The sequence below is a fragment of the Mastacembelus armatus genome, chromosome 17 (genome assembly GCF_900324485.2).
Source record: "Mastacembelus armatus chromosome 17, fMasArm1.2, whole genome shotgun sequence".
NCBI lineage: Eukaryota > Metazoa > Chordata > Actinopteri > Synbranchiformes > Mastacembelidae > Mastacembelus > Mastacembelus armatus.
In genome coordinates this window covers 18,674,045-18,701,719 of record NC_046649.1, presented here as the reverse complement: position 1 = coordinate 18,701,719, position 27,675 = coordinate 18,674,045, and the positions used below count along the sequence as shown (strand labels likewise).

General features: G+C 38.4%; 7 protein-coding genes across 9 annotated transcripts; 2 read left to right on the top strand and 5 right to left on the bottom strand.

Annotated features, from left to right (window-relative positions):
* Window positions 1–106: 106 nt before the first annotated feature.
* ndc1 (NDC1 transmembrane nucleoporin) lies at window positions 107–8,953 on the bottom strand. 2 transcript variants are annotated; one of them, XM_026314370.1, is made up of 18 exons: window positions 8,801–8,953; window positions 7,425–7,545; window positions 7,242–7,343; window positions 6,706–6,880; window positions 6,490–6,616; window positions 6,144–6,252; window positions 5,926–5,977; window positions 5,684–5,816; window positions 5,152–5,244; window positions 4,968–5,049; window positions 4,680–4,841; window positions 4,129–4,377; window positions 3,764–3,876; window positions 3,117–3,167; window positions 1,980–2,043; window positions 1,786–1,886; window positions 1,042–1,202; window positions 107–945 (listed from the first exon to the last, which is right to left on the bottom strand). In XM_026314370.1, exons 1-18 carry the CDS (start codon window positions 8,837–8,839, stop codon window positions 882–884), a joined length of 1,998 nt encoding a protein of 665 aa, XP_026170155.1. In that variant the 5' UTR covers window positions 8,840–8,953; the 3' UTR covers window positions 107–881. The 2 variants fall into 2 exon arrangements, with proteins under 2 accessions (XP_026170155.1, XP_026170156.1); XM_026314371.1 differs by lacking the exon at window positions 3,117–3,167.
* A 376-nt stretch (window positions 8,954–9,329) lies between these two features.
* On the bottom strand, window positions 9,330–10,666 carry LOC113134177 (uncharacterized). The gene has a single exon (XM_026313414.1). It carries the CDS (start codon window positions 10,074–10,076, stop codon window positions 9,330–9,332), a length of 747 nt encoding a protein of 248 aa, XP_026169199.1. The 5' UTR covers window positions 10,077–10,666.
* Window positions 10,667–10,942: 276 nt separating this feature from the next.
* Window positions 10,943–14,790, bottom strand: yipf1 (Yip1 domain family, member 1). The gene is made up of 10 exons (XM_026313117.2): window positions 14,687–14,790; window positions 14,271–14,401; window positions 13,946–14,100; window positions 13,767–13,847; window positions 13,596–13,683; window positions 13,337–13,453; window positions 13,072–13,238; window positions 12,516–12,698; window positions 11,798–11,898; window positions 10,943–11,516 (listed from the first exon to the last, which is right to left on the bottom strand). Exons 2-9 carry the CDS (start codon window positions 14,302–14,304, stop codon window positions 11,812–11,814), a joined length of 912 nt encoding a protein of 303 aa, XP_026168902.1. The 5' UTR covers window positions 14,305–14,401; window positions 14,687–14,790; the 3' UTR covers window positions 10,943–11,516; window positions 11,798–11,811.
* Window positions 14,791–14,886: 96 nt separating this feature from the next.
* On the top strand, window positions 14,887–17,300 carry lrrc42 (leucine rich repeat containing 42). Its single transcript, XM_026313115.2, has 7 exons — window positions 14,887–15,637; window positions 15,718–15,849; window positions 15,934–16,055; window positions 16,173–16,258; window positions 16,334–16,447; window positions 16,714–16,798; window positions 16,892–17,300. Exons 1-7 carry the CDS (start codon window positions 15,249–15,251, stop codon window positions 17,185–17,187), a joined length of 1,224 nt encoding a protein of 407 aa, XP_026168900.1. The 5' UTR covers window positions 14,887–15,248; the 3' UTR covers window positions 17,188–17,300.
* Window positions 17,301–17,628: 328 nt separating this feature from the next.
* Window positions 17,629–20,751, bottom strand: tmem59 (transmembrane protein 59). The gene is made up of 8 exons (XM_026313116.2): window positions 20,554–20,751; window positions 20,200–20,305; window positions 19,878–19,972; window positions 19,629–19,781; window positions 19,435–19,507; window positions 19,000–19,120; window positions 18,767–18,884; window positions 17,629–18,363 (listed from the first exon to the last, which is right to left on the bottom strand). Exons 1-8 carry the CDS (start codon window positions 20,707–20,709, stop codon window positions 18,211–18,213), a joined length of 975 nt encoding a protein of 324 aa, XP_026168901.1. The 5' UTR covers window positions 20,710–20,751; the 3' UTR covers window positions 17,629–18,210.
* Window positions 20,752–21,094: 343 nt separating this feature from the next.
* tceanc2 (transcription elongation factor A (SII) N-terminal and central domain containing 2) lies at window positions 21,095–25,715 on the top strand. Of its 2 annotated transcripts, XM_026314659.2 has the most exons (5): window positions 21,095–21,549; window positions 21,720–21,788; window positions 21,881–22,022; window positions 22,263–22,456; window positions 23,065–25,715. In XM_026314659.2, the coding sequence occupies exons 1-5, from the start codon at window positions 21,517–21,519 to the stop codon at window positions 23,251–23,253; spliced, it is 627 nt and encodes a 208-aa protein (XP_026170444.1). In that variant the 5' UTR covers window positions 21,095–21,516; the 3' UTR covers window positions 23,254–25,715. The 2 variants fall into 2 exon arrangements, with proteins under 2 accessions (XP_026170444.1, XP_026170443.1); XM_026314658.2 differs by having other exon boundaries at window positions 21,104–21,788.
* cdcp2 (CUB domain containing protein 2) lies at window positions 23,937–27,452 on the bottom strand. The gene is made up of 6 exons (XM_026314661.2): window positions 27,386–27,452; window positions 26,800–27,147; window positions 25,856–26,197; window positions 24,856–25,209; window positions 24,419–24,597; window positions 23,937–24,242 (listed from the first exon to the last, which is right to left on the bottom strand). The coding sequence occupies exons 1-6, from the start codon at window positions 27,450–27,452 to the stop codon at window positions 23,937–23,939; spliced, it is 1,596 nt and encodes a 531-aa protein (XP_026170446.1).
* Between the last annotated feature and the right edge of the window lie 223 nt (window positions 27,453–27,675).

Sequence of the window (27,675 nt, the reverse complement as noted above, 5' to 3'; positions counted from 1 at the left end):
GATTACATCTTTTCCATTATGCAATTAATCAAAATCCTCGTCTATATTGTCTCTTTAGTTCTATCTACCTATATATAAGCACACAAAATTTCTGAGAGAAACCTGATAAATGATCTATACATCATGTTTTTATTAATCAGGTCTCCGAGTAGGAATTCAAACAAACTGTTGGCACTGACATAACATTTACCCACACTGTAATCAGTCATACAAATACAAATGACCATATGTCTTATTTTACATGAAGAAATGAAAGATAATTTACACAAAGAGGTGTCCAACTTCTAAATCCGACTATGGTGCTTTTCTAGTTAAGAGATCCTGAATTGACGTGCACAGCTGTAAATCATTTACCAATAGGATGTGTAGGAAGAAAAAGATTTATGAAAAATGTTCCCAACACACAATAGACACATAAAACTGAAGAGCTCAACACAAAATGCATTACTAGTGGCCACATCTTTCACTCAACACAAAATATCTGAAATATAATTCAAATACACAATGGACAGCAAATGAAGTGCAAAACCTAAATAAAATGTACACTTTTCACAACTCATCCAAGTTAACAAAAACAAATATAGTGATGCAGTTTTAAGAAATATGTGTTGGAACAAATTGCTAATCCATGCAGTCAGCTGGTCTAAATCTCCTAAACCAGAAGGTGTCTTTTACAACCTGGTACAGTCAGTTGGAGCCCTGTTCCTACCTCATGTAGGAGATGTGATCTAGCCTATCAAATACAATCCGCAGTGGCATAGTGCAGCCAGAAATATTAAAACAGGCAATATCATGGACTTGCACTTGTTGCCTCACTCAAGTTCATGTGTTCACACACACACACACGCAAGAATCCAAAGACATGGGGCGAGTCAGGTGTGTTACTCTTTGTACTCCAGAAACTGTTGCAGTCTTTTCCGGTGCTCTGCAGACATCTGAAGAGCACTGTGGAGAGCATATATATATATATATTTCAAAAATTCTATATTGATATTTCTTTGTTCTATTAGGAAAAAAGTACATTTTTATTATAGGTCTTACTTTAAGTGGTCTCCAAAAGTGGTTGTTATCCTGTAGATGGCAGTCTTGAGTGTGGCCCTGAGAGCAAATCGCAGTGTTTTGTAAGTAGGGTCTGCCATGCTGCTGGTCGACCTGACGGGTTTACTGGAGGCGTGAGGCAGCTTGAAGTGCCGGTCTACAGCCTGCAGAGGAGGAGGACACAAGTGTTCTTAGAGCAAACACAAGTGAAAGCAAGAACAGTCATTTTATTACATCCACCCTGCTGAGTGATGACACTACTGAATACACTTGGTGTGTCTGTGTACAGTAACTATAGCAGCATGTTGCTTCACCAATGCCTATATAATCTTGCATGTTTATTGTGCATGGTGACCAGGTTTTTTTGACGCGTTAGCTTCTTTTCCTTGCAAAAGCAAAGGATCTACAAACAATGGAATAAATGTGAACATCTGAATACTGCACAGGCTTGATGACATTGATCAATCTCAGCATAAGATTTAGATAACACCATGTTAAATAAACCATACTGCATGTTCTGAAGGTATAAAGTTTGATTTCTAATTTACCACATGTTGGCATGCTCTGCAAGTTCACAGCCTGGATACAGACAGTAAGACAGTGAATTTGATAACCTGTTACACCAGAATATATCAGGTACTATGTGGACACCAAAGTGATGTATAAACAGGTCATCTACCTTGTATAACTTATCATGCCTGTTAAGTCAGTATGACCACTCAGTATAGCCACAATAATCCAGCATACCTCCTGTAAGACCAGCATACAACTGAGAATGTTGGGCAATGTAGTCTGTACGACACCAAACTGGTCTTCTGAGAAGGATGCTTGAACAAGGTAGGATAGACCTGGATGTGTGATGTTAGAGGAAAAAATGAATATGTTGTATCAATATGTGGCATCCATGTCAAATAAGAATAAAGACCAAAACCTTTTCCTACCTTCTAATGCCCAGATGTGAGCTTGGCTGTCGGCAAAGAGAGCCTGACTGGAAGCTTCTGGAAGCTGCAGGACACAACAGCTATTAGTTTTCTTTTTAATTCAGAATTGCAGATCCAGACTGACAAATTAGGGAGTTTATAGTTAGACGTGTTTTAGGGAGACTACATTACAGCATGCATGCATGACTAGAGGAAGGCAACCCAAGCAAAGCACACTTTGATTAGTACAATAAGTACAATATTTGGCTCCAATGAACTCGTCAGTATCTCCAGAGGCATTGCCAGAAATTTATTTTGGATGTGGTACTTTTATTAATTCATTCACAGGAAAAGACTGTCCTGTTGCAGGAGTCCAGTCAAGAAAAATGTTTGCCTGATCTGTATCACACAGTACAGTTTTTTTTTTTTTTTTAAATAATTACACAGTGCATTATAATCAGTCTATATTGGCCTGGGTCATTGTTAGCAGTCTAAGTGTTCTGCTGCATCAGAGTACAGGAAGCACTAGCTTTAGTAGCTGGTGCTGACCTGCTGTCCTCTGCAGTCAAAGTACCAGCTATGCTGCTCTCTGCTGAGATTTGGTTGCTGTTGCTGTAATCCAGTTGTTTTTGCCATTTTGGCAAAGAAATCACTAATGTTTTTGTGTTTTCTGATCCATCCACATTAGGTATTAATCTAGTTGAACAAAGTCCCACTGACCCCTTCCCTCTCATGTCATGATGATACTGATTGGCTCTTATTGGTTTTAGGTTAAGATGGCTAAGATGGCTACATAAAATTAGTAATGGGATAAGTTAAATCCTAAATCCCTGACCCTGGCTATGCCTTTGAGTACTTCAAATTAAACAAATGATCACAAAATGATGATTTCTCAAAGTTTAACAAGTACAAATAACATTTATAGCTCACAAGGTAATTAGTAAGGCTCGCCAAAACAGCCAGATGAACAGAAAACAGCTACATTAGTAATGTACAATTAGGCCCAAAACCAATAGTTAAACCTGTGATGGCTGCTGGGTGAGACTACTGGATTGGTTAAAACCAAATGAGTCTACTGTGCCAGAAAAGAGCATGCAGAAAGCCACTCAGTGTTCAGAAGACTAAGGTAGATAACATGCACATGCCACACATCCTTACCTTATTAAACAAATACATTATCAGCACCCTCCTTGCCAAAAAAAATTTAACCTGAATGGGACAATTAATTCATGTTGAGTTGTTTTGGTATCAAAGTGAGGCAAGATAATGAGCACAAATATTGGCTTTTCACACTTAACTCTGGGCTAAGACTGCAGCAAAAAAAAAATATATATATATAATAAAATAAAAATCTTAGAAACTGAAAAGTCTCCACACTTTAGATGAATACACTCCCAGCAGAACAGAAGCAGATGATGTGACCTTTGCTTTAGAAAGCAGATGTTATCACTGTTACATCAGTAACTAGGCTCCAGATGAGACATTTTCCAGTTAATTTTAGGAACTATGTCCTAATTTTAGTCACAGTCATGCTGTCTCATCTCTCAGGCACAGGGCCTTTCTGCTGCCAGGTCAGATATGACTGGTATGGATTATATGTGAACAAGGAAAAAAGAACAAATATAGTTATGTCCATTTTCACATTTAAGTGTCAGTTTTGGAAAGTTAATGTCTGGCATCACTGTGTTTAAGTCCTATTATCTTAGTATTAATAAAAGTTAAGTGTAAAAAGCCTTATGACAGAATCAAAGTGCTGGACAGACTAATAAATACATGGTAACTGCTATGTAACAAGGCTGAAGTACCTGTTCTTTTCTGTTCTGGAGGAACTGAGCCAGGAGACTTGGTTTGGAGGGTTCTTCCTTGGGACTAGGCACAGACGCAGGAGATGGAGGGGAAGTGCCATTGATCTGTGAGTCTGCACCAAGACAGAGGTGAAAAATCAAAAATGGGAACCAAAAACTGGTTCCTAGAAACATACCATTCAACAGATAACTTTTCTTTATATACATGCTTATAAAACTTTATAATTTCAGGGACCTAAGAGGAACATACCAAGACTTAAGGCACTGTGACTGTACCAGCTGTTGCTGCCATTGCAATTTTGCCAACTCAATATAGTGTCTGTTGGATCTGAGTGACCCATCACCCTCTATGAACCTCCTCTTACCTGTGGAAGTGGACCAGAGTTTTGGAGCTCTCCTCATGATGTGCGGGCTCTGCACCGTGCCATACCACGGCGAGCATTGCTCCACTGGAGCAGTGAGACGCCGCAGGCCTGGAGAAGCGAAGGGGCTGCCTACATCAGGAGTGAACAATGACATCGGTGGGCTCTGTGGGCCTCCAACAACAGAGCGGGCAAACACTGAAGTTGGAGTTTTCATCAGTAAAGTGGGTTTTGGGCTCATCAGATCAGCACCTGAAGTCAGTTTTAAGAAACATAATGGTTAAAGGGCAGGACATTTATTTTTAACATGTTTGCAATTACTCCATATTCCTTATGAGAATAAATGGACTAAGACCATTTCCTAGGCCTCGGCCCACTAATTACTATTCATAAGAAACAGTAGTACAATATCTAAAATGAAACTATATAAAGTATGTAATTGCATAATATGAAATGATGACTTTTATAACTTGTCCCAAATGGAAATCATCAAATAAGCCCCAGTAAATAACTAGGACTTCACCAACATCAACCTCTGTTTTGTAGCAACATACCTGATGTTTCAGATGAAGTCGTCCTTTCACTTCCAGTAGACATGGACTTGGCCCGGCCATTGGTTGCTACAGTGTCATGATAAGCTACAAGTCTTTGGGTCAGATCAGACAGCAGAGACAAACACTCTTTACTGATGGCATTCCAGTTATGAGCATGTCCCCCTGGGAAACAGAAGAATGAAAAGAATGTTGTAATCTACTTAAAATGAAAAGTGTGTCAAGACATTTTAATACACAACAATATAAAAACAGCGTAAGCAAAGGCTTTTTTTCTGCCACTTATCAGACCTGGCTGACTCAGACTGAAGACCTCGGAGCGTCGTGATGGGGAGTGTTGCGACAGCAGAGCCAAGTCCTGCAGAGCTAGAAACTAAAATGTGGGGAAAGTGAAGCCACAACACTCACATTTGCTCGTCAGTAGGTAAACAAAGAAGCATAAACTTGAAAGAATGTAAATGTGCCTTTTAGCTACCTTTAATATCACAGGCTGCTTCTCTGTAAGGACCTTGGGAAGACACTGATGGGCATCTTCAGTAAAAGATGACTGTACAGGAAAACTGTAGACCTGTAGATAAGACATATGTTAAATACCATATTACCGAAAGGCAGGGTAGTTTGGAGATATTTAGCCTGAATACATACATACATTTTTATATATATATATATATATATATATATATATAATCCAAATAAGTATAATGCTTAGGAATGACAACACTGCCCCCTTGTGACTTTAGCTACATAATTAAAAGGCAAAAGGGAGTTGTCTTTGCCTTGCAACACAACATTTCAACCATCCATGAATCAGCCATACAGTACATAAGGTTTAACCAGCCGGTCTGCTCAAGTCAAGAAAAAAAAAAAGTGATCATAAATTAAGACAAATAAATGAAAAAAATGAAAGAATATAAAATTAATTTTCCTTAATGTTTAGTGCAAGTTTAATGCAATTGTAATAGATTTTGTCTTTTACTCATTCATTTATTTATTTATTTTACACTTACCTCAGTGACAAAGATCCTAAACAGCAGAAGTGTGATGTACCATGTGAAAAGCATGAAGGTAGCACTGATCCACAGATGGTAGAGCAGAGACAAGTCTAGCAGTCCAGCAATGCTGTCAAGAGGGTGGGCAGTGCTGGAGGTGGAGATTGAACAAAAACACATTCAAGCAACGCTTTTTCAATATTTACAGGCAAATGAGGTCTCATTTGTCAAATCACTTACAATCAAGAAACAACACTGACCTGTTCAAATGAAGATTCAGTGTTTTACAAATCCATGCTCTTGGAATGTATCCTGTTAATATTAAAATTAAATGCTTTAAATGAGCACTGAAGAAAGATAAAAACTAAGCTCAAGCAATCAATAGATTATTTTGAAGGTCAAACTTGTCAAGTAGTTTGTTCGAAGGTGGTGGAGCTCTGTGTTACTGGAGTTTAGTTTGCAAGTAAAGGTCACTTACCTAAAAAGAAGTACACAACAATGTAGTTCCTAATAGAGTAAAGTGCTTGAGTGGTGCTGCACTTCACCACCAAAGGCAGGGATCCCTTGAAGCGAAGGTATTTGTATTGCTGAGAAAACAGAAAAAGGTTAATGATTAAACTGAAAATAGAATGCTGGTATTTAGTTTGGGTGTTTTTTTAAGCCCAGTGTCTTTAGTCAAAAGGTGTTATATGCAGTCTGTGTAGTTAGAAATATCAGGGCTCATGAAACACACATAGATTCATTTTGTCACTTCCATTATTGCATGTGAAATCATCCATACAGAAAAAGTAAAAATTGCATATTTGTCAGTCTATCAGTCATACCTGAACAGTATGGAAAGAGACATAGTTCATGTTGTAGATCACACCGAGCAGACTGTGAGAGAATCCAACAAAAGCTCCAGCCAGCAGAAAGATGAGGTGATACTCATTCAGACACATTTGAGGAGAACTGTCAGTGTTGAAAACAAATTGAGGCAGTTAGACTAGAGCTGAAGCACATAAAACTCAACCTGACAGTTTTATGTAGTAGCTACTCACCCATCACTCTCTGTGCATGGGTAGCCAAGTGTCTCATATCTTCCCCCAATGGTGACAGCACAACACCAAGCCACAATGACTCCCATGATACAATGGGCCAAAGAGTTGACAAACTGACGAGGGTGGAGCAGCTGGCCCAACAGTGCAATTTTTGAACATGCGACAGTTGGTATGACTAAAGGGAAAAACAACCAAATCACAACAATTTTACATTTTGGAAAACATGGGTTTTATTTTGGAATACTTAACATTGTCACAACCTGCAGCAAGTGTTTATAATTATTTTTAACAATAATAAATACTCTGAGGTCGATAATCACGTTAGATCAAATGATGGATTCTGGGTACAGTGTATTATGTGTTGTATAATATTCTGAACTGACAGGGCAATGACATTTCTCTTAAAAATGCATATGAAACATCTAAATCTGTCAGTTACAACTCCACAAGATGATCAAAACAAGTCAGTTGTAAATTACAACAATAATGTGCTCAAAGAAATTTTAAATCTACATATGCAGTATCCTGCCCATCACCTGTATAATACTCGAAGTTCAGAAATCCAACCATTAGGATCACTCCACCCAGCAGAATGAAGGAGAAGATGGCACTCGCACTCATCAGCAGGGACAGGCATTCTGCAGGTAAAAGGTCATCTACCCTCAGGAACTACTTTACACAGCTTTAGGCCAAATCTTATAAGGAACCTGGTGGCTTACCTGATGTCGTCTGTATGGGATGCAGAAGACTGAACCTGCTGAAGATTACAAAAACTGCTGTGATGGGTGGCAGCAACAAGACAGCCCACGCATTACTGGCTGCAGCTCTCCAGCAGATCACCTGAATACAGCAATCAGTCATTATAATGTACATTACAAACACACAGTGTAGTGTAACAACTGCACCTTAGAGGATCCTTCTGTGAAACTCTAAGTATGTGGACAACACCACAATCACTGGTCAGATCCAAGACAGTGATGAGACTGCATACAGGTGAATGTGAATCCGCTCAAGACAGTGGAGATGATAGTGGATTTCAGGATAAGCCCCCTGACCGCCTCCACTTTCTCCATCCTCAACACCACAGTGTCTGTCTCCTCCCATCTGGTAGGCGCTACACAGCACCGTATGCCAAAACCACCCAGCTCAGAGACAGTATATTCCACCAGGGTGTCACTGTCAGATCTGTACATACCTCATGTAAGGTGTCACACCACTGTCACAGTTACACTTAAATCACTGCACTCCCATTTGCACTAGTTCAGATTAACTGTAGATACTGTATATATAGAAATATTAAGAATCGTACATATCACTTCTACCTTCTACTTTTTTGTTTTTTTTAACTCCTATCTTCCTAACCTGAACTTGGGGTAACTTGTATTCTTCTTAATTGTCCACATGTTTTTAAAAGGTCCATTATGAGATTTCAAAAGGGCCTGACTGGTTTATTCAGAACCATTATATCTTTTCTCCTCATAAACCATCTAATCCCAAAACCTGTGATGTAAACTCAGGTGATAGAAGTTTATCAGTCTGCTCTGCTGAGACATATAATGTTGAGAAACAATCACTTCATCAGATTTATTTCGTGTTTGACATTAACCAATTCAAACGATGATGATGTCGGGGGGTTAATGTGTAATTTTGGGCAATATGAAAATTACTTGATTTAGCCTCTAAGGTGAGTTTTACACATGAAATCAATTTATATTTTCTGGTCTTCTGCAACAATATATAAAAAACATCTGTTTTTTCAGTTTATTTTAAGTGTATTTTGAAAAGATATATGCGGTCAAAACAGCATCATCTGAAGTGGAGAAAACAATATAGTCTTTTTTTCAAACAAAACATTTAAAGACTCACTTATTTGGCATTTCACAAGTTTCTTCAGAACAGTAAACAGCTATACAGTTAGAGATTTGTTATGTAACTTGTGGTTCGTTCTCTTACTCTGTAAATAGGTTTTTAATCAATAAAAGATGAAGAAGCTTGTTAGCTCACGTCACCCGAAGTTAGCATAAACAGACGCTCAGAGTTAACAGTTAGCCACGGCTAGCACAAAACACTCCATCTTTTGTGTATAAAAACTCACCTTGCTAACAAACCAACAGCGTTGCTCTGCAGGAAACATACTGCGTGGGTAAAGGCACAGGACGACAGTAATGTCTTAAGCTGTCAAACTATTTTTACTCAAGTTTCCCATATCGCGCCACATGCATTCAAAGGACCTCGGAAGGACCCCGGTTAATAGGTGTCCAACTTCTTGCCTGCCGCCATGGTGACATCCGCAAGAAATCCCTCATTTAGACTCAAATTAGATATATAATGACTTCCAGATGACTGGACCATGCAAACGTGGTTAATCTACAGGAGATCATAAACAACAGCTTTAAATAGGGTTTGTATAAATGTTGACTTAAACAGATCTAAGACGTTTGGTTAAATTTGAATAACACATACTGTTATAAAAACGTTGTTGTAAGATTTATTTACACAAGGCATCAAGACAAACCATAAATCAACTTTACAATCTCTAAAACTGTATTCAACATTTCTCCAATACTTGTTTTCTGTGTCTTTTCTCATGGTGAGGGTTAGTGTCTGTCAGTCAGTGAATGAAGTCAGTTCTGAATTCCTTTAGTGTCTTCATGCATGAAAGCCCTCCTGTCATGATGATAGCCATTTCCATAAGTTGGAAAACTGTGTTTCTCCAAAACAGAGTTTTTGTCATTGTCCCGAGAGAACGGCTTAGTTTCGAAAGCACTGACTGGAAGCTTTTGAGATGAACTAATGGACATCTCAGTTTGAACTGCTTTATGGGCAAATGGTTTCTGGGTAATTGCAGGGAGGGTGAGCTGCTCCCTTTGGGCTTTTTTGTCTTCCCACAACTTCAGCAGACGCCGTTGATTATTTGTCATATCCTTGAGGTTTTGCTGCAGTGACTGAACTTGGTCTTCTAAAAGAGTTTTAGAGGTGACTGCATTTGCCAACTCTGCTGTCAAGTCATCAATGGTTAGGCTCAGTTTCCCAGCCTTCTCCATCAAAGAATTGCACTCACGCTGCTTTTCATGCAAGTCACTGATTATGTCCTTGGTGGTCTTTCCATTGAACTCAGGGCTGGATTCAAGTCCAATCTCTGTACGAAGAGCCTTCACTTGTTTTCTTAGCTCCTTGTTGTCTGTGGTCAAACTCTTAAGTTTTTGTTTCAAAGCATCAGTTGAACGCAACCTTGTTTCATACTGTCTGAGCTTCTCTCTGAGAACACCTTCCCTGTGGATGGCATCATCTCTATCCTTTCTGCATTTTTCCAAAAGTTTTAAAGTTTCAAATTTGGAAACTTTTTCACCCTTACCATTCGAAGTGGCCATCGTCTGGGAAGAATTCCAAATCACTGTACAAAAAAAGAAAAATCAAAAAGGCATTTTCTTAAAAATATTTCCTACAAGCAATTGAAATAGTCTTCCTGTATTGGTTTGATAAATCAACAAGCACAAGCCTGAAATGAGACTGAGGCAAGTGACATTGCTCTAAGAGGGTTATCTGTGCCTGCCAGCTTCTATGTAACTCAAAGCTGGGGCTAGAATGACCATTAATTAGGGCACCACCCTTCCTTTGACGCTGTTTTGTCTGTTTTATTAATTAATATAACAATGTTGTTCTTTGTTAATCAATGGAAATATTATATATAATCTACCCCTAGGTCCCCTATTCTAAGGTTCTGACCACATGATATCTGGCTGTAGAAAACAGGCTTAGGTTTTCCACTGCAGGTGGTCTGTGCATCCAAACACTGACACACCAGATTGTTTGCTCAACCACGACAGTGAGGTGGATGAGTTGGAAAAACAGCAGCAGTAGCCAAATCTACAATTTTAAAGTTAGATGCTCTCTTTAAAATATTGAAGTTATACCTATTAGTTACAATCTCTCCCTTAAATATTTAAAATGTCAGACTGTTGAGATGTACTGGTAGCCTTTAATGCTTGGCGCAATAGAATCATGTTGCCTACACGTGTCAGAACTGGGGTGATTTAAGGTTGTACTACATGAGGCTTACTAAAAGAAAGATAAACAAAAAGTGTTCATTGACATTTTAAGTATTTATATTACTTACATTTTTACAGGGAAAGCTCCTAAAAATCTTTTACTGTTTCTTTATGAGTAAATACAGGTGGACTGTAATTTGGTCATAAGGATAAGGATGGGCAGGATAATTTCATTAACAAAAAACATCTCCCACAATGACCAAGTTTTATTGTTTCCCCTTAAAGCACTCTGAATTTTATACATTGTTATCAAATGCAGTTTGTCCCAATAAATACAAATGAGTTACAAAAAAACATTGAGGGCACTTAAGGTTATATGGGTACAGTGACTATATACAAAATTAAGTCCAACCCTTGAAAATTTACCAACACCTATAATTGTGCTCATCATACAGAACATTCTGTTGACTGGTTGTACACACATACTTTCCCATTCTCTTGTATGGCATAAAAAAATACATATACAAAATGCTTTTAATGACACCAACCTTATCAGCAGTCTGGGTATCTAAATATTTTAACATTAGGTCTATAAAGCATAAAATTATCATACAAAATGAGATCTTATCTTCTGAGCAACACCATACCCTATTTATCTTTACGTAAATGCAGAGGCCAACCCATTAGAAATAACACACTTGGTAACCCGGTTCATTTTCAACCAAGCATAAACACAGGGTTTTAAGGTCTAGATTCAGAATGTCCGAGTGCATGTGAAATTAAGACGACCCATGACTCATCATCACAGCAACCCAATGCTTCCTGATAAGGGAACAGAAGAACGTGCAATGTAAAAAAAACACTTGCTTTGGGAAGCAGAAATCATGTTCAGGAAGTCTGCTGTAGCTTGTAAAAAACAAACTTGAAATAAAGTCACTAAAACAGACAGGTAATGTTACCAAAACCATTGATACAAACAAGTAAAAATGTAAAAGCTATGAGAAACAGCAGAGTGGAGAAATGTTTCTTACATGTATCAGGTTGGTAGTGTATTTGTTCATTGAGCTCAAGGCTTAAAAAGCTCCTGTGGCACAATTATTTACCTTCAGATCACCTTTCATGACGAAGATGGTGCCTTGGTCACCTCTGTTGCAGCAGGATTGTTAACTGGTTGTACAGGTTCTGGTTTGCTAAAGAAATAGACCTGAAAAAACATATGAAGGAAATGAAGAGTCCGCAATGAGGCAATTACATGATTAAGAGAAACTACTACTACAACTAATTAAGAACAAAGGCTGGAGTGGTTGTGAGAAACTTTTCAGCAACAGAGAATACAGCATTCTTTCAATCCATTCATCTTGGTCAGTTGTCAGACAAAGGCTTCTTTGTAGACTAATTACATGAATTTGAGTAGACATGCGATAGCGCAGTGGACCAGACAGCAATCACAAGCAGTGCACCAACAACCCGTTCTCACACCAATTAGCAAATGCGGTCAAAATTTCCAATGAAGAGTCTGTCCACTAGGAATTAACTTGAGACTATCAGGTATAGCTGTTTCCTAGAAACACACAGGGACAGACATAAAGTCTTCATGTCGTTTTGTGTCTGTGACTGATGCAGACAATTGCTACTGAGATCTCTAAGGACAAATGAGTGGCTAATCATTGTTATCTATGCCAAGATGGACAGGCGGCCTGAATCAACTAGATTAATGCAGATGTAGTTTACAAAGGCAGGACATTGAGTGCTGTATCTTATTTCCCCAAACTGATTTATTTTCCATTCCCCTCAAATTAATCCTACCAGCAGCACCTTTACCTTACAACCAACAGCAAGCAGGATGTTGAGCACCACTACAGCTGACATGACCGCTATGATAACTTTGGGGTGGTCGTCCCTGACTGCAGGCCAGAAAGTCATCACCAGAACTGAGCCCGAGAGGCAAAGAGCCACCACGATGGAGCACCACCTCACCCATTCATATGGGAGAATCCATAAGACCTTAAAAAGGAAAGAAAAGTCTCATTTAAAAGAAATATTAAGACTATTATTTAAAGCTTTCAGCAACTTTCAAAATTATGTTTAGCAGCCACATTACATTGTAACAAGAGGCAGAATATTTTGTATCTTCTATTTATCAATATGATATTCTAAAAAAATTAACATTGTATAGCGAAATCTCTATTGTGTTAAAAATTCCTGTCATCATTTTGTAAGGTATTACTTTATTTTTTTGATGCACAGAAAATGCAACTGAGAAACCATGCCAAATGGATAAGAGAAGCTTTTCGACTCAAGTTTTACTCAAAAATGAAATAACCTCTATTACACTGAATGTAACGCCAAAATACATATGCTAAAAATCAGGTCTTACCACTGCAGGTATGTAAATTGAAAGAGAATATCCATACACACAGACAATCTCCATAAAAGAGTATGACACCAAGTTCATGATCTTGTTGTTTCTCCATAGCAGGAAACCCCAGAGGGAAAGGGGCACCAACCAAGCATAGCTGAAGATCGCTGTTGCAGCTATAGTCACTGAAAAACAAAGCAAATAACAAACAAAACCATTTAAAGAGAAATTGAAATCTTATTCAACAAGTCAACTATGAATACCAAAGAATGACAGCACTTACCTTTTCCAAAGTCTGGGGTATACTTATAGTTTGGTTTTCCTGAGTGCACCAAAAAGTTGGATATGTTTCCACTGATTGCAACAGCAAACACAAAAGTGGTGCAAATCCAGAATGGACCTGAGAGCACAAATATAAAGCAGTGAAACTTCAGTCTGTATTTCTTTCAAGCAACATTAAGACAAATATTACCAAATTTAGTGCAATAGGGAAACACAACCTCTTAATTAAGGTAAGAATGTTAAACTGGATATGGACCAACCATAAAGATCAGGATTTCTACGAAGGTAGACATGAATAAAATTCTTTCCAGGCCATGGCAGCACTGATCCAATGATTCTTTCCTTCACCTAAAAGAAATGTCAGCAACAGTTACATATGCAAACTGATCATAATGGGAAAATGTCATTGAAATAATTTGTAAGTATGTTACATGATGGGTCTCGATGTCAAAGAATCTTTGGTAGTACTCAAATGTCCAGAAAGGAGCACTCTTCTTTTGCCCAAAGAGAAGCTGCAATAGAAAAAACAAGGTGACAAAAATATTAATAATAAAACAAATACCATCAAATCGATGTCAACATTGTACACTCTCAGCACTTCTTTTCTGACCTCTGTTTTGTCATCAGTGCCATGTGGATCCTCATCAACATCATGAGTGAAATCAGCAGCTTTTCTCTGCTTCTCAGGTTTGGTACCTTCATCTGGAATGTAAACGCTGGTTGCATCTCTGTTGGCGTCCAAGAGATTACCAGTTTCTTCAAACTCTAAGTTCATGGAAGAGATAAATGGAAACTATTACTCTATAAATTTCTGACAGCTTTACAAACTCATATCAGGCTTGAGAGGGGATAGTTGATGTGCGTTTACAGATATGATATAGCTAATCATAAATGAAAACTGTCACTTGTTATAAAATCCAAAGGAGGACAGTCACCTTGAAATTGAAACGGATCATTTGTCGACGCCATTTAAACGGATTCACGGCCCGTAACCTGGTTCGTCTCTGGGGAAACTTATCGGCAAATTAAAGTTGTGAAAACTTAATTCAGAACCAGAATCAAAACCCTGTGAGGAAGAGAAACGTAACTTTTGTCAGCTTCAAAGCCTTCCGATCCTTCTACGTGTGTTGGTTTAAAACGGAGCTACTAAATGACGTGTAACATACCCCTGGTATGTTATGCTAGCATAAGTTAGCTAGCCTACAAACTCCTCACTTAACAGCTCAACAACTTTACATTATCATTAACTACCTAATATAACATTAGAACAGGTTAAAATGGCAAGAACCCCAGTTATATTTAAAACACAGTATGTAGTTTTAATTGTTTCATTTAAACCATGCGTTCTTACCAAATTATCATACAAAACGTATAGAAATCATTTCATCTCTCTCGGGTTAGCATAGCCTGGAGCAGGACGTAATACGTATGTAAACAAGACTTGTTCCTGTTCCTAAATATTTTCAAAATAAAAGTTTAATTTTTTTAATGTTAACATTATAATTCACAGTGTCATTGGTAGATTAATGATAACAGTCAAAAAGTTTATTATCAGGAAATTCTTTGTAATTATCGTGTCTATTTAATATTCTGGGATCTTGAATCAAGCTTCTATTAGTAGTGGACTTTTAGTGTGAAGTTAGCAAAGAACAAATACAACTGGTAAACTTGCTGTTTAGGCTACGGTAAATAACTCGAAGTAGTTGTACAAAAAACATAAAAAAATATTAGGGAGATCGTCGAACAATGTGGACTATGATGATAAAAGATAACACGTGATAAAAACAGTCGAAGTCAAGACATAAGGATTCTTTTGGTCGCGGTTTTAGCACAGTCAGCGAGCCTATTCATTAGCTAGCTAGTGAGCTACTCTGTGTTTTTGCTGGGCTTCAGGTGTTTTGTGTGAGCTTACTATGGATAATGAGACCATTTATGTCCGAGAAAGAGGTAAGCTTCGTCGTGTCAGTGACATAGTCCTGGCACACCCAAAGCCAGTGTCGTCGTGCAGAAGGACAAATCCGTTTGTGCCGAGAAAAGAGCACTTTATGTTTACTTACAATGCAGAGGGAAGTCTGAGGTACACAACAAAATCTCTGTTTGACATCACTCTGCTGTTCGTAGCTGACAACATTCACCATGTGGAATCTCTGGTCGGCTTCCCTGAGCAAATAGGAGACAGACTTTTTGCAGCGGCAGAGGAGAACCGTGCATTTTTAAACGCAGATATTTCGCCAAAAGCGCTGAGGTTATTCAGTGACGCATACGGGCAGATGGTGCTGGAGTCTCTCTGTTTGCGAAATAGGTACGTTAAGCTGCCACCGAATCTCCCAGCCTCTCAAAGTTTGTTTGCCACAAACAGAAACATTTCTTTACTTTCTACAGGTTTCCTCTTTTGCATGAGAGGATGGATGAAATAAAAACATTCCACAGTTTAAAGTCTCTGGATTTGTTTGGCTGCAGACTGGGTGATGACCATGAGATATTCCAGCATCTAACAGACAGCTCGTTGGCAAGGTAATATGGCTTTTAAGTTGCAAAGATACAATGTGGAGAATTTAAGCAATGATGTTTACTAACACTTCTGGATTTGTTCTTTAGCAGCCTCATTCAGCTTTTCATCGGTGGTAACGGCTTGTCAGACGCTGGCCTGCAAAGACTGACTGCACCTATCAGGATGATGAAGAAGGGACTGGACTGTCTTCAGTTCCTTGATGTTTCCTGTTAGTTTCTACAATATTATCTGCTTCCATTTTGTAGTGAAAATACCAAACACCACCACCTTCAAGGTGACATCCATCATTAAAATGTTGATCAGTTGTTCTCTGTCTCACATACAGATAATCCTATCTCAGAGAGGGCTCTCAAGTACCTCACGTGTCTCCCGAAACTTCAACAACTTGATGTATCTGGGACCAGTTTGAAGGTGAGCCAGTAACAGTTAGATGTAACACTTAAGCTTACTGTGATGCTGATACCTAAACACAAACTATACCTCCAGCTTGGTACAGGATTGAAGACAACCATATGGAACCTGTTGGGGCTCAGTCATTCTGAGAAACCACTGGACACCTTTGATCACTCCAGATGTAAAACTGAAGGATGGGCAGAACAGGTAAATATTCTTAGATATCAGTAAAAGTACACACAGGCTTTTCTTAAAGCACGGCTAGCCAAACCAGCTTCCTTCCAGCTTGTGATTGACTGAACACATTCACTGATCCTGAGTAGGGCAGGGATAGTTGAAACACAAGCAGGCCATTGGCCCTAGAGGAACATGGGTTGTCCACCCCTACCTTAGAGTAAGTTTTGTAATTATTGGATAAATGTTGCAGGTGTAATAGCATCTTAGGTCTTGTAAGATGTTTGACTCATTTTCAGGTGATAAACCAGTGGGAAACAAATAGCACACAAATGCCAAAACAGAAAAAAATTGAAGAATCAAGAACGTCAGCGCTTCGCTTTTGTGAGTTTATTTTACATTTATTTTTACATTGTAATGATTTGTGATTACATTTTATACCTTATGAGCAGAGATGGTCTTATTTTTGTCCTGTAGTTGGGAGACAGAAGTTTGTCAGAGAAGTCCTGAATGCAGCACCTCTGGTATGTGAAAGTGAGGATGAAGCAAAGGGAGAGAGGCTTCATTTCCACAGGCCAGAAACAAACAATCACATAACAGAGAAACAGGTTCCTTACACCACAAATTATCAAGCAAAGCCTTCCTGGAACAATATCAAAAAAAGGCAGCGTCAGACAGAAAGATGTGATGGTACTCAACACAGCCCTCCAACAAAACGTTTGTCCACATCAGCACTTACTGCAGAGGACATTGACTTGCTGAACAGCTATTAATACATGCATCGATGTGAGTTTTCCAAGATGATTCACAAACTGTAAATATTTCTTGGCTTCATGTAGGAATGTTGATACATTTTTTATAAATAAAGTATTTTACATATATCCAACTTCCTTGGTTGTCATATTGTGGTTGAAAAATACTTGATGTGATGGTGAAGGTGATCTTGACACCCTGTTTTCAAGGGGGTCCTTGTGCAAGATTTTTTTGTTGAAATTCCTAAATTACTGCTAAATTTTCACACACCAAACCTTGATTATTAAAGTACTGAAAAGTGTACACATGGCATAATATTTGGAGAAACATTTGTAGATTTAAGACATGAATTCAATGGGTAAGCCTTATTTTTTCTACAGCTACATTGTTTAGATTTTTTTTTTCAAATTTACTGACCCATAGGTGAGCTACAATATATATGGCTGGAAAAAAAAGTCAGATCACTGTAAAACAATTTCACTCCATATAATGTTTAATTATGAACCATCATTGTCATGAGAACAGAAAACAGTGGAGAGGGAAAGACCTATTATATGTACCCTCAATATTAAAAGTGTTAATTTTTGTAAAATTCAATATCATATAGAAAATAGAAACAACTGAACAAACAGGAAGACTATGCAATATTAGCACAATCTATATTACCATATATCCAGGGTTTGGGTGAAACCTGTATCACTTCAAGTCACAAAGAATTCATTAAACATTCAGAATAAACACACCACAATAGAAAGCAAATGCACAGGTTAAAATTGGAAAAATATTTCAAAAACCTGTTTAACCTGTAGTACCACCACTTTAACATAATGCCTCAATTATACTAATATACAGAAAAAAAAAAACACCTTTTCATTGCTCCAGTTCAGTTTCAAATGGGAGACAAGCCATATCAGTAATACAAAATATTCTGCAAGTAATTATTCCTGTTTAGACCACAGAAAGATATCTTGTGCAAGAGGATAAAAATCAGCTAAAGCCCATTCATAAAGTAGGGTATCCTTTCCCTGCTACAGCTTTGGCTTCTAGATGTCTGACTGGCCCAGGTTCACTTTGGAAGGGAGTGGCCCAGCTTCTTCCTCTTGCCCTTTGGTGGTGATGATCAACAGGGAGGATGCTGGATATGGAGTCAGTTTTTGTTCCTTAATATAGTCCACGTCACCATAAATGCTCAATTTCTGAAAGGAAAAAGGGAACAACAATGAAAGAGTTAATTTGTTTAGACAGTTTTTCCAACTATGAGAGGCAGAATTTTAAGACATTCTAGTGAATCTAGAACCTCAGATCTGAGAAGACACACCAAAGTTCATAATCTGAATTCTCATGACTACCCTTCTGCTTCATAATTCAATCTGCTCTTAGGAACACATAAAAAACACATAAGCTGTGCCATCAGTCATGTGGATGGTATGTATATTTGATGTATGTGGGGAAAGCAAAGCAAAATAGAAATTCTGATTTCAGAACGTGGCAGTGCCATTATAAGACAGGATTCAACTTCCTCTGTAGCAAAAGTGTATTGGTACACAGCCACACATTTCAAAACTATAGGTCTGAAATAACACCAAAACATTTACTTACCTCAGCAGGGACATACTGGTCTACAGCAGTTGCCACAGTAGCACAGCAGATCCAGATCAGGACCAGCACAGACAGAATCAGAGTTGTGGTTAGGATCCAGCCTGGCAACCATGGGTTCCTATGAAGAAAAAAGTATAAATGTTAAGCTTGCTTCACTCCTTTATGTCCTTAGTGCTGTTAATATGTTCTACTAAGGAAATTAAACAACTGAACTGCAAAGTGAGATAACCAACCTTGAGAGACAGCTGAAGAGGTTGTATTCATCATAGCCGCGCTCACCGGTCATATCTCTGTCCCTCTCTTGGACTAAGGTGCGATGGTATTCTTTGTAAATTGGGTTGCTAAACCCGGGGACTTGAATATGAGAAATGGAAGTTGCTTAAAATGCACACACACTATCTGTTTACCTCCCCTGTTCTACAAATCTCAACTTTAAAATATAATCTTAATGTAGGCTGATATTGTAGGTACTTTTCATTCTAAGTTCAGTGCTTTTGTTTTCATTATATATATATATATATATATATATATATATATATATATATATATATATATATATATATATACATATATATATATATATATTCTTTGAAATAGGAATACAAATAAGTATATACCCTAACTTTGTAATTTCAGTGACTTTTGCAGAAACAGAATAAAGGGCTTACAGCTCTTTTGAGGATCCTCTTTAACTTCTTTCTCTAGTTCAAACGGTGAGAAAAACCTGACTTGTGGCTCAGTCTGCAAAACATAAGACAGAAATGGGTTTGCCATTACATTTGCATAATAACAGGACTAGGTGCTGTTTCCATGAAAAACTTAACAGTAAGCCATCTAGTGTTTTCCCTGTTCAATATAATACCTGGAAAATAACAACTTTGCCATCATCAGCCTGGAGGTAAAATGTCCATGTGGACGTGATGAAGCTGTGAGCCTGGCTCATTACGTCATCCCAAAACCCTCTGACCAGAGTCAGGGGATACAGCAAGTGGATCCTCGGCATCATGGCCTCCAGCTACAAAACACAAAACAAAACCAACAATATTTATTACACTGGTCTTTACTGATTGATGGGTGTATCCACATAACCTTCTGACTGACAGTTAAATACCTGCTCATGCCGTTGTTCAGCAAATGGAAGCTGATTCTGACAGCCCAGGTTGCATGCATACTGCTCTTCTCCCTGGGTGTAGGCTTCGTGACAGGCTGTGGCAGTTTGGAGGTAACAGATGGTAAAACAGGATTACAGTAAAAGGACAAAGGGTGTGTAGAGCGAGGCAGGTTATTATGGAACTGTGTGTGTAAACATGGGGCTGATTATATGCAAGAACATTTGTTTATAGCCTTCCTGTATTAGATTATATGTCTAACGAACCATGCAATAAAGGCCTGGACCTGCACAGAGGTGAATTAAATGGGTCAATAGAGCTTACTCGATTCGCACTCGGACTTTGTCTGATTCAGATTTTCGCTGTCACGAACGAACTGGCAGATGGAGAACAGACGGCAGCCTCTCTGACAGGCATAGAGTTCGTCCTCCTGTAGAAAAAACAAAAACAAAAACAAAACACCACAGAACCAGTTGAATACCTCGACAAACAACGACATGTGTGCAAGATGACGCACTTCACCGTTTACACGTTCATAAGCTCTCGTTCAGACGGTGTTTAATTAAACATAAGGTGTTCGTTAAACATACGGGCTCACTTATACTTCCCCAACTTACCCAAACGTGCGTTAGCTAACGTTTAGTTAAAATGACTTTCCTCACCCAGACGAAAACTCACCCGTGGATACGTGTGCAAACTGTATGTCATTTCACATGACTTATGGCAAGAGGCTGTGCTTCCTAAAACGCTATCGAACACATCAGAAGATGCTGATGCACACGCCAACAGGGCGAACAGTCCCAAAATACGAACGAAGGAAGAAGGACTCCCCATTTTGTCTGCTAAAATCTAAACAAACAGGCTACTCTTCCTGTCCAACAGATATTCTCGCGGGAACCGTGTTTTACGCGAGACTATTCATATAATAGTTCTGTTGCGTTTAAAGACTCCTCGTATACTTCTCTATTCTTCTGACAGGTTCTGAAATGACAGGGTGGACTGGTAGTTCGGCAAATCTCTAATTTTCGTGGCAGAGCAACGCATTTATCGTTTTTATTTGAATTTAATACATTTGTCCACGGCTTTTATTACAATACATTTATAACCGATTGTTCTGTGTCGTCTGGAGCACACAAATTCAGAACACAAGTATTTTATGCAGTAGAAAAAAATGCAGAATATTATATTACTAAGTTGAATGGGCTTTTTGCATATTGATAACAAAAGGTAAACAACTTAAAGTGCAGTCGAACAATCATATTTTCGCTCATGGATACATTACATATTTCCTGCACGATGGAAATGCAAATTAGCGTTTCTAATACCTTTATGAGATTTTTTTTACAAGACTTGTAGTGTATTGCATTTCTTTACTTTTCTGCGTTTACTAGTGTCATTAATTGTTTATTAATTTTGTATTAGGCCTACGTGTACGTCCACCTAGTGTGGACGGATCCATGCGTTGGCTGTAATTTCCAGATCTATTGAAGGCAACATCAGTGGCTAGGAGTTTCTCCTGCCTTGTAGCTGCTGTTAGCTTTGCCAAATATAAAATATGCCACAGCTGCCACCATAAAGGCAGCTATGGACATTGGAAGTATGGACGAATGACATGATTTAAGCTAACAATGAGCTTGTTGTATGGGATTTCAAACTAACAATAGCGTTAGCCAGGTAAATGTTAGCTTAGCTAACAGTAGCTAGCTGTGGACACTCCTCCAGAGCTGAACTTTCATTGTCGACAAACAGTCACATTTTATGAACATAGACTGTTTTATCGATAGTTTGTTGAAATTCGCAATTTGTGTTTGATGATGGATAAATTTGTCGTGCGGCTTCCGAAGGGGGAAACTCCTACAACGTCAAAGAGCAATGACAAAGTTTACAAACAAACTACAATTGAGTCTTTACGGGTGAGTTATCAGTCCTACGTGTGAATGATCGGACATGTTACTGTGCGACACAGAGATTTCATTGTCTTTTATTGCCCTCATGTGTCTTACAGAGGGTGGTTGTGATTGAGGACATCATGCGCTACAAATCGATGCTGGAGTTGCCAGACCAGAGCAAGGACAACCTGCTGACTGCCCTGACAGAGCTGAGCAAGAAGATCCCATCCAGGGAGGTTCTCAAGTCCACAAAAATCGGTAGGCTGCAGACCTAGATAAGATCCAGCTGTCTGCATGGCTTTTTATGGTGTTTGACAACTTGCATGGCTGCATTACTGATGTGAAAGACATCAAAATATAGCAAAGGTTTGTGTTACAAGAGTATTATAACACCAAAAAGCAATTAGCTATTAAAGCTATGTTTAAATGTCAGGCCCTTTATCAAATTAACAACATCTAAATTTGTTCAGTGCATAATGAAAACCTTTCTCCTCTAAGGTCACACTGTAAACAAGATGCGAAAGCACCAGGACCTGGAGGTGAGTTCAGTGGCAGCAAAGGTTTACACTGACTGGAGGACATTCATTGAGGAGAATTCCAATAAGCCATCTATTGAAGTGCACTCTGATAAACAATCTGAAGGACTCAGGAGCAACGCTAGAAGACTAATGTCGGAAGCCCTGGAGGTCAAGGTGAGGAGTTTCTTGATAAAATTCAATGCAATGGCTAAATTCACTATATTTTATTACTATATTTTTGCGTTCAAAGTGATTTTATCTTGCATTAAATTTAAATTAAACTAGTTTTGTAATTTTGTAAATATTTATTGAAAGACAAGCCACTTTATGTGGTGTCCAGTCATATGAATTTATAAAACTTTGTCCAAGTCCTGTTTTCCACGTAATTTTGCTGTCTCAGATCACATCAACCTCCCGTCTTACTTCCTTTCTTATCAGAAAATGTATTCAGTAGATCATTAATTAAGACATTCACAAAATCAGTAAGGTTCACATGTAATTTGACACAAGTCATACATCAAAAATAGCTTTTCTGAAATTATATACCGTATATTCAGCAGTAAAAAAAAAAAAACAATACTGGCTATGCTTGTTACAACAACATATAGTACATTGGCTTCAAGTCCACTTATATCTAACAATTGAAAATATATATCACTTGAAAAAAATATGTGTTTATCTTGCAGCTGTGGTTGAAGGCAGCTAATTACTAAACATGAATAATGCATAATTAATGCATGCATGCATCCATGTTCATTGTATTTTGTTATCTAACTTTGCAGGAGGATTCAGGTCTCATAGACAACATTGAGAGAGAGGTGTTTCACCAGAGCTCCCGGTTAGTGAGCAGCTCATACAGAAAGACAGTTAGAGCATTGGTGTTTGCCTTCAAACACAACCCTGAGATCAGAACTCAAGTGAAGGACAACACAATATCAGTAAATCAGCTGGTTTCTAAATACAAGAAATAATTAGATAAACAAGATGGAGCCTTTAACTGCCATTTGAAGACTTCCAGTTGTTTTACTTGAATTTTATGATTGTTTTCATACATACACATTTTATTTTTATTTTGTTTATATCATTTTCTGTATTTTCTTTCAAATAGATACTAAATACTTTTATTTAATACATTTTGTGGCACATTAGCAGCCTTACACTGTTTTTTTTTTTTTTCTCCATGTAAATAATTATCAGGAACATGCAGTGCAGTGCAATGGTGGTGGTGATGTTAATACTCTTTTTTTGTACTGAAATCATGCATGGATGCTTTGATTGAATTATGATTTAAAAAGTGATTCTTTCACATTGGAGTCCTTTCTTTGTTCACTAAGACTGTATGCAAAGTATATACACTGCCAGTCAAAAGTTTGGACACACCTCAGTTTTTCCAGTTTTTATTGAATTTTAAGCAGTTCAAGTCCAGTGAACAACCTGAAATGGTACAAAGGTAAGAAGAGTTTAGATGACCAAAAACTGAAAAATAACATATTTTTCAGAGTTATATAAAATGCATCTCCTTTTATGCCCAGTTGTTTATTTGTTCTATGTTTTCATTTCAGAGTAGGCCTACATTCAGACATTAAACTACGTAAGTTTCAAGAAACCTTGGAATAATGGAGACATGTCCAAACTTTTGACTGGTAGTTTATGTCTAAAGAAGCACAAGCCAAACAATAGCAATTACCATGAGAATAACAGCCAGAACACAAATGCTAATGAAGACAATATCACTCAAGTCATGAGGCTCAATCTCTTGCTCCCCTGTGTTGCCATTACCATCATTGTCAGTCTGCTGTGCTTGCTCCTCGAGTCGCCGCTCCTCTGCTGAAACGATAGACACTGATGCTATCTTTCTCAGGGCATCACACTGCACTTTATATTCTTGCACATTCTGCTGCTTCCCATCAGAGAAATCGATGTAGAGTTTGTTTACTAGCATGGTGATGTTGTGATGTCTCTGTAAAACAGTAGCAGTTACAGTGGTATTAGAAGCAAGACATGCAATATTGTTAGACTTGAATGTTTGCATAATTAATGCTTCTGTTATAAATCAAGGGCTGTGACAGCTAAAATATAGTAAATCATTGCCTATTATGCTGTGCCTGTAAGTGTTAAGAGAATGTGGCTAGTCACCTGGCTTGCAGTGCCACAGTTGACAAATTGAGCAAGTATCTTATATGAGGTGGCTGTCAGCTGGGCTGCACAAGTTGGATTTCCCAGGTAGATGCTCTCACGGTCCAGCTGAGGCAAGGACTGCTGGGGTATCAAAATGGTGAATTCTGATCTTGTGCAGCTAACATTTACAGGTACCACTTGGCAGAGAGAAAAGACACATTCCCCACTTTTTAATAGCAACATACAACAAAAAATGGGAAAGAGTCATATTTGCCATTATCATTATTTGCCAATATCATTTTAGTATAGTCTTAAATGCCATTTTAGGCATTTAAGACTATACAGCATGCACACAATAAGTATAATTAACACTGATTTTAATATGATTATATGACAAAAAATGTTTAGTGCTTCATTCTCAAAACAAATCAGATGCCTATACAAGGAATATTTACCTCCAAGATAAGAGGCAGTGAACCCTCTGTGAGCTTCATTTCTGTCTGTGCTGAGGACCACCAGCAACTTGTTGCCCTTTGACAAGAGAGAGTGAGGTTCCTCCCTGCCACACCAGCACCCCAACAAAGCATCTGTCTGACTGTCACCATCATATACAGCAACAGAATCATAGTCACATTCATCTGACAGACTGTTGCGGTCTTCTAAGTCCATGATGGGGAAGAAGAGTTTGATGCGGTATCCAGCTGCTAGGGTAATGGTCCAGTGACAGTTGATGTTGTTTGGGTAGATGTTGGGGAAATGTGGGCTGCTGAAGTTACCACTTACAGCTGACAGGACCTGCTGGCATTCACCTGTTAAAGTACGATTGTGTAGGTATGTTAGTCATCAATATTTCTATCTGATTAATTTTGTTCTAAATTCAAAATTTACAGATTCCCACAAATCAACATTTGTTGTTACAATTGTTAAAAGTGAAAATGATAGATTTAAATATGTATGTAAATCATCTGTACACACTGTTTGGCTGCTCTATTTTAGAATCATGATCTGCTTTGTTGTTAATTCTTATGAACAGGAAGGTCAAATGGGTACAGTCTTGAGCAGCTGTCTAAAAAGTAATTTTTCAGAGTATCAGTTGGATTCAAGCGTGGGTCTCGACTAGACAGCTGAGGGACTCATTTGTGGTACGAATGGTGTGAGACAGGTGTGAGATGAGCTCTGCTCTTCCAAGTTTCTGTCAATGTAAGTGAAATGTATTCTAGCAGAAATGTTCAATTTTCATTTCATCAAATGACAGGATCTTTTGTGTTATGTTCTTGATATTTCATGGACCTTGTTAAAGTTCCAGTGACTTGTGTGTTTTTTTTCCCTTCTTGCAGCCAGTATTATCCTAATTACATTGTTTTCTGTTCCAGGCCAACTCAGTTTTATACAACTCAGTTGTGCAGAACTTGATTTTATTTTTAGAATATAACTAATCTCTCCAATCTTTCTTACCTGAGAAGTAGTAGGCCTTGAACCCCCGTCCCCCAATGTTAAAGTCTGACTTGAAGAGTACCAAAAGCTGGTTGGAAGTGGTGACTGTATGGGGTGGTTTCTCTGCCCCACAGTATTTACCCAGGTGGCGGTGGGTGACTGTAGGGCCATCAAACAGGGCGACAAAGTCAAAATTACACCCCTCATTGTTTTCCAGTTGGAAGTCCAAGAAGACCAGGGTGACCACACTGGTGTTGGACACATGGATGGCCCAAGAGCAGTCAGCATTGTTGCTATAATCCTGAGGGTAGCCTGGACTGGAGATTATACCTGATAGGCCAGTTAGGACTCCACCACACATATCTATAAGGCAAATTCAAAATGTGCCATACAATTTTCTTTTTGAAAAGAAGTAACTCTGCCTATGACAGTTAAAGCGTACAACACCACCTAAGCTGAGAAAATGTGTTTTATGAAGCAAACTGTTTGGATTCAAGTCATTGCAAGTCATTGCAAGTACAATGGTTACTTTTGGTCCAAACTTTAAAATCTCAACAGCTATGAGATAGATTGCCATGAAGCTTTGCACAAGTATTTGGTCCCCCACTGATTTCAGGGATTGCTAGACTTTTCCAGTAACCAACACACTAAACTCAGATTATGAACCTGGTCAACATACCAGCTAAACATCAGCAAATTATCTGTGAGAAAATTTGTGTGAGCATTTACACCAAATCATGGTTGTGACTAAGTACAGCCCCACAGAGCTGTTAGCAGGGCTGTAGCCTTTTAGTTTGGTTTCTGTGTAACATTTTGTCAAGATAGTTCTGTAAGTTTAAGGTCGAGAAGCTTTAGCTAAAAGCCATGAGAAATGGTACTTCCACACAGCCAGAAAAAATCAACTCAAATTTTGAACAGGTAGCCAACTAATCCCTGTCATATTGCATTTATTATAATAAGGTTACCTTTCCTGTAGCCAACACTGAAGCCCCTGTAGGCCACATGGCGGTCTGAATGAAAGATAATGGACATGACATTCCAAGATGAGGTGAACTGAGGTGGAGAAATGTCACCACAAAATGTCCCAAGGAGGTTTCCGTCGTCCTCAGGTATGCCGTTGTAGATTTTGATGTAGTCGTAAGCACAGTTGGTGTGGTACTCCAGCTCAAAGTGGTGAAAGGTCAGGAGGACAGAGGAACCCTCTGCCACCACAATTAGCCAGGAACAGTCAATGTTGTAGGGATACAGGCCTGGGAAGTTTGGACTGGAGATATTTCCGGATGGAGCAGAGAGGATTCCCCCACATTTGACATCTAATGATAACAAAAAAGTTTATTTTAGCTAAATGTGTGAAGATACCAAATAAAGATTATTGCACTTGCCTTGTTTTCTTAACAATTTTCTAGCACCCTGGTACAGCCTCTGAAAGTGTATTACGTTCGACAGTGAATAATTGAAGTATAACTTTCTCTGTGTATATGGTGCATCGAAGATAAAGCACTCCCATCAAATTCAAGCTTTGCTCCATCAAGATAACAAATAGCAACTCACCTTTTTTAGAATCAGCCTTGTCAACAGTAAGTAGTAAATTAATCAGTATAGCCACCCTGAGACTCATGTTGTTATTGTTGTTTCGACTCAGCTACAGCACCAACAGAGACAGGCAACAACTGTGTCAGAGCGTACAGCCCCGAAACATCAGTAGTGGTGCCTGTCGAGGTTATAACATCCATAGCCTGAATGAAGAACCTGATGCCGACCTAGACCAGGCTTTGCCCTCTTCACTAAATTTTAATGACTGATATCCAATAAGCACAAGTGGCTTGTCAGGACACTGTTTG

Coding starts and splice junctions, on each gene's coding strand:
- ndc1 (XM_026314370.1), bottom strand. CDS start 8,839: ATGTTTCCTGCAGAGCAACGCTGTTGGTTTGTTAGCAAG. Junction 6,881..7,241: donor GAACTTCGAGTATTATACAG/GTGATGGGCAGG, acceptor TTTTCCCTTTAG/TCATACCAACTGTCGCATGT. Junction 6,253..6,489: donor TCTCTTTCCATACTGTTCAG/GTATGACTGATA, acceptor CTGTTTTCTCAG/CAATACAAATACCTTCGCTT.
- LOC113134177 (XM_026313414.1), bottom strand. CDS start 10,076: ATGGCCACTTCGAATGGTAAGGGTGAAAAAGTTTCCAAATTTGAAACT.
- yipf1 (XM_026313117.2), bottom strand. CDS start 14,304: ATGGCGTCGACAAATGATCCGTTTCAATTTCAAG. Junction 13,239..13,336: donor TACCCCAGACTTTGGAAAAG/GTAAGTGCTGTC, acceptor TTTGTTTTTCAG/TGACTATAGCTGCAACAGCG. Junction 11,899..12,515: donor TGCTTGCTGTTGGTTGTAAG/GTAAAGGTGCTG, acceptor ATGTTTTTTCAG/GTCTATTTCTTTAGCAAACC.
- lrrc42 (XM_026313115.2), top strand. CDS start 15,249: ATGGATAATGAGACCATTTATGTCCGAGAAAGAGGTAAGCTTCGTCGT. Junction 16,056..16,172: donor TCAGTTCCTTGATGTTTCCT/GTTAGTTTCTAC, acceptor TCTCACATACAG/ATAATCCTATCTCAGAGAGG. Junction 16,448..16,713: donor CTGAAGGATGGGCAGAACAG/GTAAATATTCTT, acceptor ACTCATTTTCAG/GTGATAAACCAGTGGGAAAC.
- tmem59 (XM_026313116.2), bottom strand. CDS start 20,709: ATGGGGAGTCCTTCTTCCTTCGTTCGTATTTTGGGACTGTTCGCCCTG. Junction 19,508..19,628: donor GCAAAGTTGTTATTTTCCAG/GTATTATATTGA, acceptor TATGTTTTGCAG/ACTGAGCCACAAGTCAGGTT. Junction 19,121..19,434: donor AGAGGATCCTCAAAAGAGCT/GTAAGCCCTTTA, acceptor CTCATATTCAAG/TCCCCGGGTTTAGCAACCCA.
- tceanc2 (XM_026314659.2), top strand. CDS start 21,517: ATGGGATTTCAAACTAACAATAGCGTTAGCCAG. Junction 21,789..21,880: donor CTACAATTGAGTCTTTACGG/GTGAGTTATCAG, acceptor TGTGTCTTACAG/AGGGTGGTTGTGATTGAGGA. Junction 22,457..23,064: donor CGGAAGCCCTGGAGGTCAAG/GTGAGGAGTTTC, acceptor CTAACTTTGCAG/GAGGATTCAGGTCTCATAGA.
- cdcp2 (XM_026314661.2), bottom strand. CDS start 27,452: ATGAGTCTCAGGGTGGCTATACTGATTAATTTACTACTTACTGTTGAC. Junction 24,598..24,855: donor CACTGCCTCTTATCTTGGAG/GTAAATATTCCT, acceptor CTCTCTGCCAAG/TGGTACCTGTAAATGTTAGC. Junction 24,243..24,418: donor ACTGTGGCACTGCAAGCCAG/GTGACTAGCCAC, acceptor ACTGTTTTACAG/AGACATCACAACATCACCAT.